Source organism: Falco biarmicus, chromosome 8, assembly GCF_023638135.1.
Source record: "Falco biarmicus isolate bFalBia1 chromosome 8, bFalBia1.pri, whole genome shotgun sequence".
Taxonomy (NCBI): domain Eukaryota; kingdom Metazoa; phylum Chordata; class Aves; order Falconiformes; family Falconidae; genus Falco; species Falco biarmicus.
This window is the reverse complement of record NC_079295.1, coordinates 42,304,813-42,318,921: the sequence shown is the minus strand read 5'-3', so window position 1 is coordinate 42,318,921 and position 14,109 is coordinate 42,304,813. Positions and strand designations below refer to the sequence as shown.

The 14,109-nt window shown below is 42.5% G+C and overlaps 2 protein-coding genes across 2 annotated transcripts in view; one reads left to right on the top strand and one right to left on the bottom strand.

The window, feature by feature from the left end:
* NEB (nebulin) overlaps positions 1-7,757 on the top strand; it is a 131,201-nt gene extending 123,444 nt beyond the window's left edge. Inside the window, exons 132-141 of the mRNA XM_056349161.1 lie at positions 476-568; positions 1,512-1,604; positions 1,901-1,993; positions 2,273-2,365; positions 3,463-3,570; positions 3,895-4,078; positions 4,575-4,667; positions 5,726-5,872; positions 6,151-6,260; positions 6,866-7,757. Coding sequence (XP_056205136.1) covers positions 476-568; positions 1,512-1,604; positions 1,901-1,993; positions 2,273-2,365; positions 3,463-3,570; positions 3,895-4,078; positions 4,575-4,667; positions 5,726-5,872; positions 6,151-6,260; positions 6,866-7,039 — 1,188 coding nt within the window. The 3' untranslated portion in view covers positions 7,040-7,757. The remainder of the gene's footprint in view (positions 1-475; positions 569-1,511; positions 1,605-1,900; positions 1,994-2,272; positions 2,366-3,462; positions 3,571-3,894; positions 4,079-4,574; positions 4,668-5,725; positions 5,873-6,150; positions 6,261-6,865) is intronic.
* An 867-nt stretch (positions 7,758-8,624) lies between these two features.
* The window catches only part of RIF1 (replication timing regulatory factor 1), a 38,547-nt gene continuing 33,062 nt past the window's right edge, over positions 8,625-14,109 (bottom strand). The window contains 7 exon segments of the mRNA XM_056348485.1: positions 8,625-9,799; positions 10,742-10,850; positions 11,140-11,293; positions 12,021-12,136; positions 12,222-12,299; positions 12,569-12,706; positions 13,236-14,108. Of these exon segments, the coding sequence (XP_056204460.1) occupies positions 9,579-9,799; positions 10,742-10,850; positions 11,140-11,293; positions 12,021-12,136; positions 12,222-12,299; positions 12,569-12,706; positions 13,236-14,108 (1,689 nt within the window). The 3' untranslated portion in view covers positions 8,625-9,578.

Here is a 14,109-nt window from a genome sequence, read left to right as displayed (position 1 = left end):
AAAGATCTGAATGAAGTGTTTAACGTAACTGTAGCAGTTTAGTAATCTGTGCTTTCTAACTTTTTAAAATGAATTTGCCAAGAAGCATAAACCTCCTACCTTCTGAGCTTGCAAACAAACCATAGTATCATTTAACACTGCCTGAAGCAGGATTTTACTAGAACTAGGTTTGACTTTTTTTGGATGGATATTGTTTCTCTGCAATTTTTTTTAACCCTTTCTTACATCAAGTTGCTTTTATGCAGAGTGGATTCCATCCGGGGGCCATTTCTGCACCTTAGTACATTAATGGCAAAGCTCCTGTTGCTTCTTTTGGGAGCAGCGCTGTGCACTAAATCTAACCCTTTCTAAGTGTAATGATTCAAAAGCTACATTGTATGTTGGTTTGGGGGGGGGGGGTTTGGTTGTGTTTTTGTTTTTTCATATTCATGGTGCCTTTTTTAATGACATCTGGATACTCCCTTGTATCCTGTAGGTTTTGTACAAAGAAAATGTGGGGAAAGTGACCCCAACACCAATCACTCCAGAGATGGAGAGAGTCAAACGCAATCAAGAAATCATTAGCTCGGTACCTTAAAATAGATATGTTTCTTTTTTCCTTCATGCTTATATCTTAATAAAGTAACATCCTAACTACATACTGAAAGTTGATTTTAATGTAAAAAATAGATATATTTGTTTCTGCAAATTAATCACTCCTAAAATTACTGTAGTGTTAACAGTCTTAACCAGAAATGTAGGTCTTTTCTGCAGCTCAGTTTGTGTACCTGTGGGCTCTATCCAGACAATATTAAGAGCTTTGCATCCTTTGGTGAAGATACTCAGGTTCCTTTCTCTGTGCTTCCATTGTTTTTTCAGGGATATTTGAATTTAGCAAAAAACAAACAAGAAACCCAGCCACCCCACCCCCAAAAATCCACCTCTCTGACCCACCTGAGATTGCACTGCTGTGCCAGGTGACTTAGGGTGCCTTAAACAGAACAACACAAAAGGAATGAGACCCTTCCTACTCCAGGTAGTGTAGTCGCAAGAGCTTGTAGGTGGCCTCATGGACTGGGGAGATGCGTAGGTGTGATGGTGCCACGATACCAGTCACCCAACCTCAACACCCTTCTTTATGTGGCTGCCCCATGTCAGTGTGGCAACAGAACTCCCTCCTCCCTCCGAAAAAGGTCACAAATTGCTTCAAATACAGATAAAACAGCAGATAAATCATTTCCTAAATAGTTCTCTGGGGCCACAGGCAGCTTCCTAGAACCTATGAAGCCATCGCCACAGCCGTAGCTGGATAGAGCCCCTCTTTGTTAATCACAAAAATAACAAGCTTTCCTTTTACAGTTTCTTTTTCTTACCCTTCCTTACAGCAGTAGATGTTTGCTTTTGTGCAGTGCTGCATACCATAATCAGTTGTGACTTTTTTGAAATTTGATAACAAAGTAATCGTGTGTGTTCAAATCCTTTTGATTTTGGGAGGGTTTTAAGATACCGGATACATCTTCTGTATCCCACAGGTGTTGTACAAAGAAAACTTGGGGCGAGCAACCCCCACACCTGTCACTCCAGAGATGGAGAGAGTCAAACGGAATCAAGAACACATTAGCTCGGTATTGTCTGGAAGAAGTAAAGGGGCTATGATAGAGCACTTTTTTTTTTTGTTTTTCATAACTTAAATCTGCCTGGTTTTATTTAACCCTCTAATTTTTCCCCTCAAACATAGAAAGTCCTCTCATAAAACTAAAGTATGTAAAAGACTTTTTTTTTTGTCAATTAACTTTTTTATACTATTTTTTCCTCTGACTTTTTTTTTTCTTTCCTAATGAATGATGTTTACTCTAAAACCAGTAACATTACAGTTTTTAATTTGTACGTTTGTGACTTTGAGTTACTTTGTGATCTGTAGGTTGTATACAAAGAAGGCTTAGGGAAGGCAACCCCCACACCGGTCACTCCAGAGATGGAGAGAGTCAAACGCAATCAAGAACACATTAGCTCGGTACTGAAAGAAGAAAGACAACCACCTTACCTTAAAAATAACTGTTTCAAACAAAACCTCCACTTCTAATTTAGCCTTATTTTCCCAGTTTTCCTTCTTTTTGCCTATTCTTCCCTTTGATTTTTACCTTTTGCTCTAGCAAATAACTTCTTAGATGCTTTATTTCCCAAGATCTTTCTACCCCTGCAGTGATGAGTATGCTTAAACAGTAACACCATTTACAGAATGAGCTAGGAATTATTCCGGTCTGATTTGTGGACACCTTTTTGTACACTGTAGGTTTTATACAAGGAACATCTGGCAAAAGGCACACCAACGCCTATGACTCCAGAGATGGAGAGAGCTAAACGCAATCAAGAAAACATCAGCTCGGTATGTTCTATTTAGCCAATAAATGAAAATATATTAAAAAGTAACATTTCAATCCCTGAAATCCTTACTCAGATCAACAGCGCAGCTGTTAACCTAGCTACCTTGTTTGGAAGTATGAAATAACTACACTAAAATCAAATCCTTTAGTAAAAAGCAAGTAGTATCTGCTGCAACTGAGTATTTCTTCCTGTGTGATTAACTGCTTTGGTTTGGTTGGGTTTTTTTCTAAACAACAGTTGGGTTTCAAATAACATCTGTTGTCTTCAGGTCTCTTCTGTTTTCACTGGTCTCACACTGTATGACATACTGTTACTGAAGAACAATAATTCTTTGCCTTTTATGTGATTTCTGACATTCTGTTTAAAACCATGACAGATCTTGAGGGCCCTTCTTTGCCAGCCTGTTACTCTAGAGGTAAATCCTGACATACGCCTTCCTGTAAATATTTACACATAGAACAGATTGTAGGATCACAGAATGGTTTGGGCTAGAACGGACCTTCAAGGACCATCTAGCCCAACCCCCCACAATGAGCAGGGACACCTTTGACTAGGTGAGGTAGCTCAGAGCCTCGTCCAACCTAGCCTTAAATGTTGTCATGACTTGCTCAATAAATCCAGTGATACAATCTCTGCAAATGTTTACAGATGCATGACGCAACTGTTATTGCTCAAAAAAGAAACCCTACAAACCCAGCAACAATTGTAGTATTTCAATGAAAAACACAGCTCTAATTATGTTGTTTGTTTCACCCTGATAACTTCACTGAAGTCAGTGAGGTGCATGTCAAATATATGAAAATATTACCTAGAGCATTGCTGCTGCATTATCTCTACCTGGTGTTACAAGGTTCAAAAAAGGTAAGGCTCTTTAAGTTAAGAAAAGGAATGTCTGGGATCAAGTCCAGAGCTGTCCATATAATTATGAAAAAAAAATTTTCTTTGCGTTCTAATGTGATTCACCAACACAGCTCCCGCTACCTTTTTGTCTGCAGTCCCCCCACCTTCTTTTTGCCAGGTTGCTTCGGTGCAGCTCACTCCTCACACCACAGAGGTAGTTTTGTGCCCTGCGCTCACTTCCTTGTTCTCACCTGGCAGGTCCTTTACTCAGATAGTTTCCGAAAACAAGTACAAGGCAAAGCTGCGTATGTACTGGATACACCTGAAATGCGGCGTGTACGAGAGACCCAGAAACACATCTCTACGGTAAGAGCATTTCTAGATGTATTTTTACCTTGGCAAGTGATTTAAGTAAAAACATAACCTTGTTCCCAAGACATTCTGGGGTTGGCAGCTCAAGGACAACGTACACATACAGAGTTTGGTTACCCAGAGTCTTAAATGCTAAAGGCAGGAGCGACTGCAGGAAAGGCATGTTTGGGGTTAGGCTCTCTCACTCTTCCTTCGACTCGAGAAAGCAAAAGTTCCGAACAGCGGTGCGCTGCTCTCCTAGAAAGGCACCTGAGGTAAGCAGGAATCAAAATTACTCAGGTAAGGTAGAGAGAACAGACATCCCATTTTAAATTGCAGGTGAAATACCATGAAGATTTTGAGAAAACCAAAGGTAGTTTCACACCGGTTGTTACCGACCCCATTACAGAACGCGTGAAAAAGAACATGCAGGACTTCAGTGACATTAGCTATAGGGGCATTCAAAGGCGAGTAGTAGAAATGGAGCGAAAGCGCGTGGACCAGGATCAAGAGACTCTCACAGGTGAGCAGAACCCAGGTTTTAGAATTACTTGAGTATTTCATTTACACAAAACACAAGCTGACCTGGATGAGTTGTTTTATTTAAGCTCAGCCATATCAACTCAAATTTATCATTACTTGGACATGGTATCTTTATCAAAGTCCATCTTGAAAATATTCTCGTATAGCAGCAGTGAATCATCTGTGGTCTGCCTGTCCCATTCTGCCCAACTTTATAACATAAAGCTAGATTTACATTTCTTACTTATGTCTTTAACTTGATCTATATTAGAGAAATACCTTAACTCACTTAATGTAGATTAAATTACAAAAAAATTAAAAAAATTTTAAAAAATCCTAATCTGCGCTGTAAAATTGAGAACCACAAAGTTATGAAATGCCACTTGCCCTTTTCTGAAGCGCCTTTCCTCCTGCTCAGCGCAGGTGTGTGCTGCTCAAGCTCTCCAACAGCTGCTTGAGCTACAGCTTGGCCTCAAAAACCGCTCTTTCTCTTACAGGTCTTCGCGTGTGGCGCACTAATCCCGGCTCAGTCTTTGAATATGACCCGGCAGAAGACAATATTCAGTCCAGAAGCTTACATATGATCTCTGGTTGGTTCCATCGGCTGTACTATTTGTGCAAAAAGTTTTATACTTGTGCAAATTCAATCAGTAAAACTGGCAGCTTGGGGCCGCTAAAGTACAGCTTGGCACTCTACCTCCACAGGAATGCAAGCAAAGTCCCACGGGCTGACTTCAGCCACTGTGTTAATCAGAGCTGAGATTTCCAAAGTTACACAGGAACACGGTTCTGGGGAGAATTAATGGTAACTAGAGGAGAAATTTCCTATTGCTCCTCCTCACCAGCAGAGCTACATTTATGCTAGCTACATAAATACACTGGATGCTTAATACAGCCATTTCTCAAACAATATATTGTTAATCTATTATATACAAGTGATCTAACACAGGTTTATACGATACAGTTGCTTACCGGTAACATGTGCTTCCTTTTTAAATAACTCTAAAAATCAGAGTTAAAAGTAAACTATTCCTCAGTTACCTTTTTTTTTTTTTTTTAAACTCCTTTCCTGCTAATTGTTTGAGAAGGGAAGCCTCCTGAAATGACAGAAAACAAGTCTTGGGACAAAGGAAAGCATGGGATAATTGGTATAAAAATTGTGGAAGTAGCTAGCACTAAAGGGAAGGAGGCTGGAGAAAGAAAAACATTCCAACTGTTAAAGGTAACAGGGACATAACAGCTGTGTCTCAGGAGAGCTTCAGCATGGTGTTGATAGAATACTCTTGAAAAGCACTGGCAAATACCATCAAACCCTAAAAATAGACTGTGATTAATTCACCAGCTTTTTTCCATAAACCTTGTACGATACAGTAACCCATTCTGCTCAGTTTGCACGCGGCCCATGCCAGTCTTCTACTCAATATAAGCACAATTTCTACGGGTTTGATGATAACAGCAGAGAGCTTTGGTGATTTTTACGGAACATGTACACACACTCATATGTATTATGTGTGTATATATAAAAAGTAATCTATACATGTGTGTGGGTGTACATATACATCTAAATGTATATAGAAGTGTATTTTTATGTGTGCATCTCCTTACACCACAAGGACATACATTGGTTCCCACTGCTTTCTCCCGACAGTCCAAGCCCAGCGCCGCAGCCGGGAGCACTCCCGCTCTGCCAGTGCCTTGAGCCTCACTGGTGGCGGCGATGAAAAATCAGAACCCTCGGACGGCGGACACCTGTCCTATTACAGCAACGGGGGCTTCTTTGCCACAACTGCAACAGGTACGAGGAGAACAAACATGCCACTGACTCACATAAGACGACAAATTGTATCCAGACTCTGGATCTGGCAGGGCTCAGGAGTTCCTCTAGCCAGGAAAAAGCACATTACACCTGCAAAACATCACGTTACAGACTTAACAGATGTAAAATCGTATTTTAGTTGGTAAAAGGCAGGTCTGAGCCACCTGATGACACAGCCCGTTATCTTTATTCAGAGCAACTCTAACCCCATTGCCAATTCCATCATAAGCAATACGAAATATATTTTCCCTTTGCAGTGGGCTACAAACATGCTAAAACCATCGAGTTACCACAACAACGGTCATCGTCTGTTGCCACCCAGCAAACTACAGTATCATCGGTTCCTTCTCACCCGTCTACTGCTGGTGTAAGTAACACAGATCGGTTGTACGCCACACAGTCCCCAGCCTGCTGCAGGTGCACGCTCCAGATGCTGCTCATCCAGCATTCGAGCCTGTAACTGGCATGCCTGGTTATGGGCTGGGCTGAGGCTTGGTACTGGACCGGGTGAAGGTGTAACAGATTCCCGGGGTGGGACAGAGCCTTACCTGTTTGTTCCTGAAAGCCTGAATTAATGCTTCCTTCCTACTCTTGAGAGCGAGGCTCAGAGCAGGCCTAGGCCGGGACGTACCATCGCCTCCCCTCCGAGATACCGCTGGAGGGAGCTGGTACTGCTCAAATACTCTCTGAAAACATTTTGTTCAGCTTCAGCATCACTGAACTACACAGGCTGTGACCTGAGGTAGTGGTACTTGGGTGACAAGGGTAGTTATTGGGAAGAAACATTTTGTCTTCTAAACCCAGGAGATTTCAAAGGCCAGGCAGGCAGTGCTCTCAGCAGTGCTTTTAGAGCACGGACACGAGCCGAGATAACTTGGCCAGAGCCAGCTCTTGCACCGATTCTCAGCAACAGCCGTGGCTTCAGTGCCGACAGCAGGGCTGTAATTGCGTCTTCTTTTTTAAAACCAACAGAAGACCTACCGGGCCATGTATGACTACATGGCAGCTGATGCCGATGAGGTTTCCTTCAAAGACGGTGACACAATTGTAAACGTACAAGCAATCGATGAAGGCTGGATGTATGGGACCGTCCAGAGAACCGGCAAGACGGGCATGCTGCCAGCCAACTACGTAGAAGCTGTCTAAACCAAAGGCCATCTTCCCACAACGCCTATCTGCACGGCAGAGGCACGCTGGCACCTCTCAAAATGTAAAGGCTACAAGAAGCATTTGTAACATTTTTTCCAAAGTGCCTTATTGTCTCCCATGCTGATAGTGCCTTATAAACCATGTGGGAAAAAAAAAAAGAAAAAAATAAAAAAATAACTGCAGAGCAAAATACTCTTAAAACATCCTTTCAAAACATTTTTGAAAACCACCTATAAGCACACTACTAGGCCTTGTTCATAAGAACTGTGTTTCTTCCACTGTAAAAAAACCAACCAACCAACCAAACAAAAAAAACCCAACCAAAACCCAAACCCATTGCCTGGACTTTCAAACACTTCAACATCACACACCATCACAACATTTCACTTGGCTAGAACTGCAATCCAGTTCAGCATCTCCAAAATTCTCTACATGTACTTAAGACTATGACTACCAGGTATTTACTCATTCTGTCACAGACTATTTTTCTGGGCTATTCTACACTGTTTGAATGTATTCACTTCTTCTTTGTACAAGCAACATTTAAGCTTACTATCTCAAACCATCTTTAGGCTGCGGGGGAGGGAAACAAACCCAAACCCCAAGGCCTCTCCTGCTTGCTCAGCTCTTCTGCCTGTTTTTCATGCAGCTGTTCTGGGGTCAAAAGACGTTATTACTTGTCAATTAGTGACTAAATAAAGCTAATGTTTCTGCAGTATGTTTGATGTGTTCACTCATGCTGAAGAGCAGGAATCAATCTCCCAAGAAACCGACTTTGTTCAGAAAACTGCACTGAGACAGGGAAGGAGCGCAGGTGAGGAGGCTGCAACGGCCACCACCGCAGGCAAGCTCCGAGGGGCTGGGAGTGAACCACACGTATTACTTCATCCCCGAGCACTGTGGTTATTTGCTTCAAGCATCTGGTACCAGCCAGTCTCCAAGAAAGAATGATGCAAATGATCACTTCACACTGTGTCCAAGACAGACGAAAGATTAAAACCAAAGTCAACTGCAGAAGGAGCTGCAACTTTACCTCCACAGGCCTTTGTTCCAAGGGAATTCACAGCACGTCGTGAGGTACAAACCAACTTGAAAGGGAAACGTCCGTCCTTAGCGCAGGCTGCCAGCACTGAGGGGTGGGTGTTGGTTAGACCAAGGTGCTAATTAGCGCCCCTTCAAGGTGCGTACGGAACATCCTTATCTGTACAGGTCACTGGATGCAAGAGTTGAACAAGGCTAAGGCGGCAGATTTGGAACCAAAATAACATTTTCAGGAAAGCAAGAAAATCTACAGACAACTCATCACTGGCACTGCTCACATTACAGCTGCGAGACACCTCTTTGTCCCGGTCACTTTCTTCATGAGACACGTGAACAGGGCAAAGGCTCCCCGGCGCCTTGCTGCCAAGATACCACCACCTCCTTCAGGGGCTGCTCCTATCTCAAGGCAGCAGCGATGACCCTGCAAGGTCTTCCCAGCCTGGTGGATCCAAACCAATGCTGAGGTTAGAGCTGGACAGATCTGAAGGGGGAAAAAAGAAAACCAAACCCCAAACCACCAAACCACAGTCACACTAATACGTTTGGGAACTATCTGCTGTTTTATTTGTCTGCATTTAAGTTCTAAAATCAAAATGTGATAGCTACAGTACAATACATACAAATTAAGATTCCCAGAGTAAAACCCAAGAACTCTCTCTGAAGGTCTCCGAGAAGCAGCAATGCATTCCATGCAATTAGAAGTCAAAATCATAAATTATTAACCAAAATTTACTGTGATAAGTCTGTACATAATATACAAAGGGCTCTTGTCAAATCCATTCATTTCTCCAAAGAGAGTCTCCTCCACAGAAGGAGAACTGCTGCCAACAACAAACACAGGGAAAAGCCTGAGAAGTTCTGCAGTCTTCTGCCTGTAAGGGTACATCCCGTTACCCGCTTCTTTGTGCAATTCTTACAAAAATACATGCAAAAATAGATGTCATCCACGTTGTCAAAATACCAGGTTGCTGGGCCGTTGCTGCCGTAAAGAAATTAAGCTCAGTTTATCTCGGTATAAAACGGTGCTGAAGGGAGAGCCACTGCCTGTCAGAGGTTTCAGCAGCTTAAAAGCAGAGAAACAGGGGCAGCAGACGCACAGAGCCGTGAGATCGATCTCTTACCAAATACTAAGAGTTTGCAGCAGTAAGAACACTTCAAATTTGAAAAAATAATTTAACTATGTTGGTTTGGTTTCACATCTTTGCTATTGCACAACTTTTATCAAGTTTTCTTTCATGACCTGAAAGAAATATGCATAGCAATACAATACAAATATATCTATCGGGGAGTAAGTGATCCTGCAAATAAGAACAACAAAACAAACCCAAGGAAAAAAAACAAACCAACAAATCCCAAACATGATACATTTTGGTCATATAAGTGTTAAAAAAAATCTTCTACGGTTTATGCAGTTTAAAAAGTAATTCACTAGCAAGAAAAGCAGGTTTTGGGGAAAACTGTAACAAAATTCTCCTTACTTAGAAAGGATAAACAACTAATCAGAACTTTCATGGGGAGGCGATTTCCAGCGGGACTGCAGGTTTTTCATGATACAGTTTGTCATGCCGACAAGTTTTTCTTGCATCTCAAAAAGCTGGCTTCCTGAGTAGCCGTGAAGATCTTCGGAGGTCAGCTGAGCAGCGAGCGCATCAATCTGGCTCAGAAGATCTGCTGGGGGCTGGTCATCTGTATTCGTAACAACAGGCTCAATGAAATCTGGAAAGGAAGGGAAGCAGGGCAGCACTGTCTGCATGTCTGGATTCAAATCTAAGCACAATTACGCTGCCGTGGAACGTTACAGCTTCTTTTGTACAAAGGAACATATTCGAGTACGAAGTATTTGTTTCACACAACATGAGAGCTGCTGACAAGGGCAGCCCTCCCGACTCCGTGCTACCCGTCTTTAAGGTGACTTTTATTGTACAATCATGACCAAATATAATGAAACTAAGGACAGAAACAAAAGTATTTGATCCTATTCAGATACTGCCAGTGTCCCTCAAGACATGCTTCCCCACAGCCCAACCTTTAGGTGGACAGCTGCAGAGAAGGTACTGCCCAGTTCTTCGTTCTCCAGTTAACCCAACACTTGAAGGATCTCGTAGGAAGAACACGGACGGATCCCTCTGTTTGAGCCATCAGGCCACACTCCAAAAGCGCATGGGGGAATGCAAATGAAAGTCTAGGCACCTACATCCCAAACAGGGATCCAGGGAATTGTCCCTCTCCTGCCCACCCCCTCAGGATGAGGCACCGCTGAACTAACCCCGCTCCACCCTGCCTGTTTCCGTGCACGCCCAGAGCCACAGCACTTGCTGTGGTATTAAACAGCCCAGGAGACATACCCGGCCGAGATTCAGAGAATTAAGTACTTAGAGCCCCGCTCAATTTGTTCTTTGCATGCTTATGCAAGCTCGTTTAGTGAAAACCAGCATCTCTCCCTCAAAATATATAACAGAAAAGTTCTAGAAAGCCATTGCTACAGGGCTTCATAAAGTGGCTAAGTCAAGCACCCGGCTGATGTGCCGAAGGTAGCTATTAACACTCTCCAAAAAAAAAAAAAAAAATAAAAAAATCAAGTGTTCCCATTAGGAGAGAATGAAAGCACCACACAGCAGAGACAGCCACAGCCTAAGCGAAAAGCTGGCAATAGGTTACCTGTTGCAAATTTTTCTTCATCTACAGGAAGAGATTTATCCTCTACATTATTCATGGGCTTTTCTGCATCTTCAAGTGCTTCTATTTCCTCAAATCCTCGAGATCTTACCTGAAGGTTTTTTAGGAGAGAACAAGACATGCATTTCCAGAGAGAAAAAAAAAAAAAAGATTATATGGTGGGACATGTTTTAACCTCATCATAAATACAATCATTATTCCCATTAATAATACTGTAACTAAGTCACCTGAACCTTGAATTCCCCACGTTACTGTGACAGGTAGAGACCATGCTCTAAGTGCTTTCTCTAATGTATTCTCCCCCCCATTACTCCTCATCACGGATGTTAGCAGTTCATTAGGCTAACACTGGCTTTTGAGGTACTAAAATGAAACATTACCTGTTGCCCATGATATCCTTTAAGAGCTTTTTTAACATTGGAAACTTTCGGAGAGCGGATGGGAAGAGTTTTGACTTCTGATGCTGTCAAAGTACTCAGATCACCCACTGTCTTAATGTTCCTTGCTCGAATGAGCTGCCCCAAGCCCCTGGCGCTGCAGCAGGGGAGAAAGAAAAATGGGGTTTAGTGCCAGAATTCACGTCTTTTCTGCCTGGCACGGTGGAGCACACAGAAATCTTACATGAACGCCCATTCACATGCACATAAGCGAAGGAAAAAACAAAATACACATTACGTTCTATCTGCGTAAGCAGACCTCTCTGCAGTTCATCCTAGAGCCATCAGAGAGTGGCATTTGAAAGGCCACTCGTATGTGGTGTGAGTGGAAGAGGAGCCGAGCACACTGCAAAAGGCCATTCTGAGAAGCTCCCACTACACTGCTACGGTTTGTTGCGACAGGTTGTCAAAATTCAGATCGAAAACTGAACTAGCTCAGCACCCAGCCTTTGTACTTGAAATGTTGATTTTTTTCAAAATCCCGGTTCACCTTCAATAGAAAGGCGCCTTCACCTTTCACAGAAAGCCCCAACTGCTTGTCACCAGGCATTAAGAAAAGCCTCTGCCACGCAGAAATGGAGCACGGAGCACGCCCCCCACGCTCCTGGGCACAAGCTTTTCATTGTCTTACAAAAAAGACAACATGAGTCATTACAAAGTAGTTACCTCTCCCCCCCATCAAACCAACCTCCCTCCTTTTAAAAACAATTTGGCAAAAGGTGTCTCTAACTCATCACATTTTGCATCAGAAAATTTGGTTTTGTAGGTTCAGTGAGTATTTGTTTCCTGTTAAAATGGCCTCTTTAAAGCAGCAATCCACTTACCATATGTTTGATGTAATCTGAGGTAAAATCACCTCAACTGGTGCTTTGCAGCCAGCTAAGGCAGGATACATGCATTCTGTAGGGCAAGGCACCGATTCCATAGCCATTTCCGTTATCTTGAATACAGAAAAATTGTTAAACTATCACACAACTGAATACAGGAAAAAATAAGAAAAATACATGAACCAAAGCAGTTCTTACTAAACACTTCTTTGAGCTCTTAAATTTAGGGTTGCGAGATCCTGGAGATAGACATCCTTTGGTCGGAGTGGTAATATTCTGGATAGAAAAAGACAAAATATGTTTCTCAGGATTGTAGGAATTTGGTTAATTGTACTATTTAGCTACCTAGATCTCAGAGCACATTTGTCTTCATAGAGTAACAGAATGAGTCAGGCTAAACCAGTTACAACTGTTTCTTACACTTAGCAATTCTCTGCTTACAACTATTTGCAAATGACTATGAATGTACACTAAAGCAACATTACCTATAATAAATGAGAAATGTGAGTACTCGCAACATACGGAATATACGTAACAGAATTTACCTTAGCCTGAACATTAGATAAAATTTTAAGACTTCGGGAAGATGGTGAAGAATGGGATCTAATGACAGGACTTCTCCTATCTATGTCATCTGCCAGTCCTTCTCGATAAATTGGATTTGCAAAAGACACTCGACGAATCTGTTTTGAGAAAGAATTAGTTTTTATAGTAAGAACTCAAACCACCACACTCTGGTGAAGTAAGTCTGAGGAGACAAAACAGCTCAGTTGGAAATAAATTCATTACAGTCCTCAAATGACACAGATGTTTCACCCAAGGACAGAAAGCACGGCCTCCTTGCTGCTAAAGGAAACTTTAAACACATTTTGTAAAAAGCTGCTCAAAACCTAGGGCTAAGGCTCTGGCTCTGCATACAGTGGCTTTGCAGCAACATCTGCTGCGCTGCAACCCTGGCAGCAGATGAGACTTTGGCGCTCCACTTCAATAAAAACTCCCCACCCGAATGACATGCCGATAATGCAAGCCTTGTCAGTGCTTGTACCTCCCCAAAAGAAGTCTGTTAAGTCTTCACCTTCAGCAGGATTGTTTACAATTAAAAAACCAAGTCAATAAATTCAGCATATTTGGAACTCATTACACTACAGACAGTTACATATCCCAGTAACGAACCAAATTAATCGTATCACATAATGAATTGCACTGCAGTACCTTATTCACAGGTGACAGGGATTCATCATCTTGATTTCTTTTTATACCTCTCTTCAAAATACTAGTGGATGGAGAAGCTGAAGGAGACCACATGCAGCGTGTCTGCGTACCATTAGGGCTTTCATTAACCAACACCAAAGAATCACCTTCCAGCTTCTGAGGTGAATTCACACTGTGATTTTCTACTGCCTCTTCTCCGTCCAAGGCCACGTTTTCAGGCATCATTATTTCAGTTTCTACTAATTCCTCTTTCACCTCTTTAACTTGATTAATGCAAGTTTCCCCTGCAGTATTCCCAGCTGCTGGTTTCTCATCCCAATTACTTTCTAGTTCATTCATCTGTTCTTGCTCAGGTTCGCTGACAATCACTGCCTCGGGTATCTCTTCCAGTTGTCCATTCTGACTTATTTCTTCTTTTTCTGTAGCTGCTGGTTCTTCGCTCTGATTCCCTGCAGCCAGGCAGCCGTCACTGGGCTCATCCGAAACACGCTCCAATGGACACTCTTCAGTTTGGTCATTCTGATCGGCAGGTTCTTTTATTTCCACTACAGAGCCAGTTATTTCACCTGCTATATGCTCTAGATTCTCTAGATTCTCCTCTACTCCAACACTCTTTCCTGGCTGGTTATCTTCAGTTGTTCTCTCTCCTTCCACACCCGAAGTGCTGGGTGCCCGAGCAGGATGCAACGGAGTGCTCATTGCACAAGGGACCATACACAAGCTCTCGTCCAAATTTGATTTACCCGCCATCTCTGGTGTATTTACAGACGTCTCAGCCGGGGTGGTTTGGGGCTCACTCAGTTCATGATTCTTTGATTCACTGAACGACCTGAGTTGCTGCTTTTGCTTCTTACAGCAGAGATTACAGTTGTTC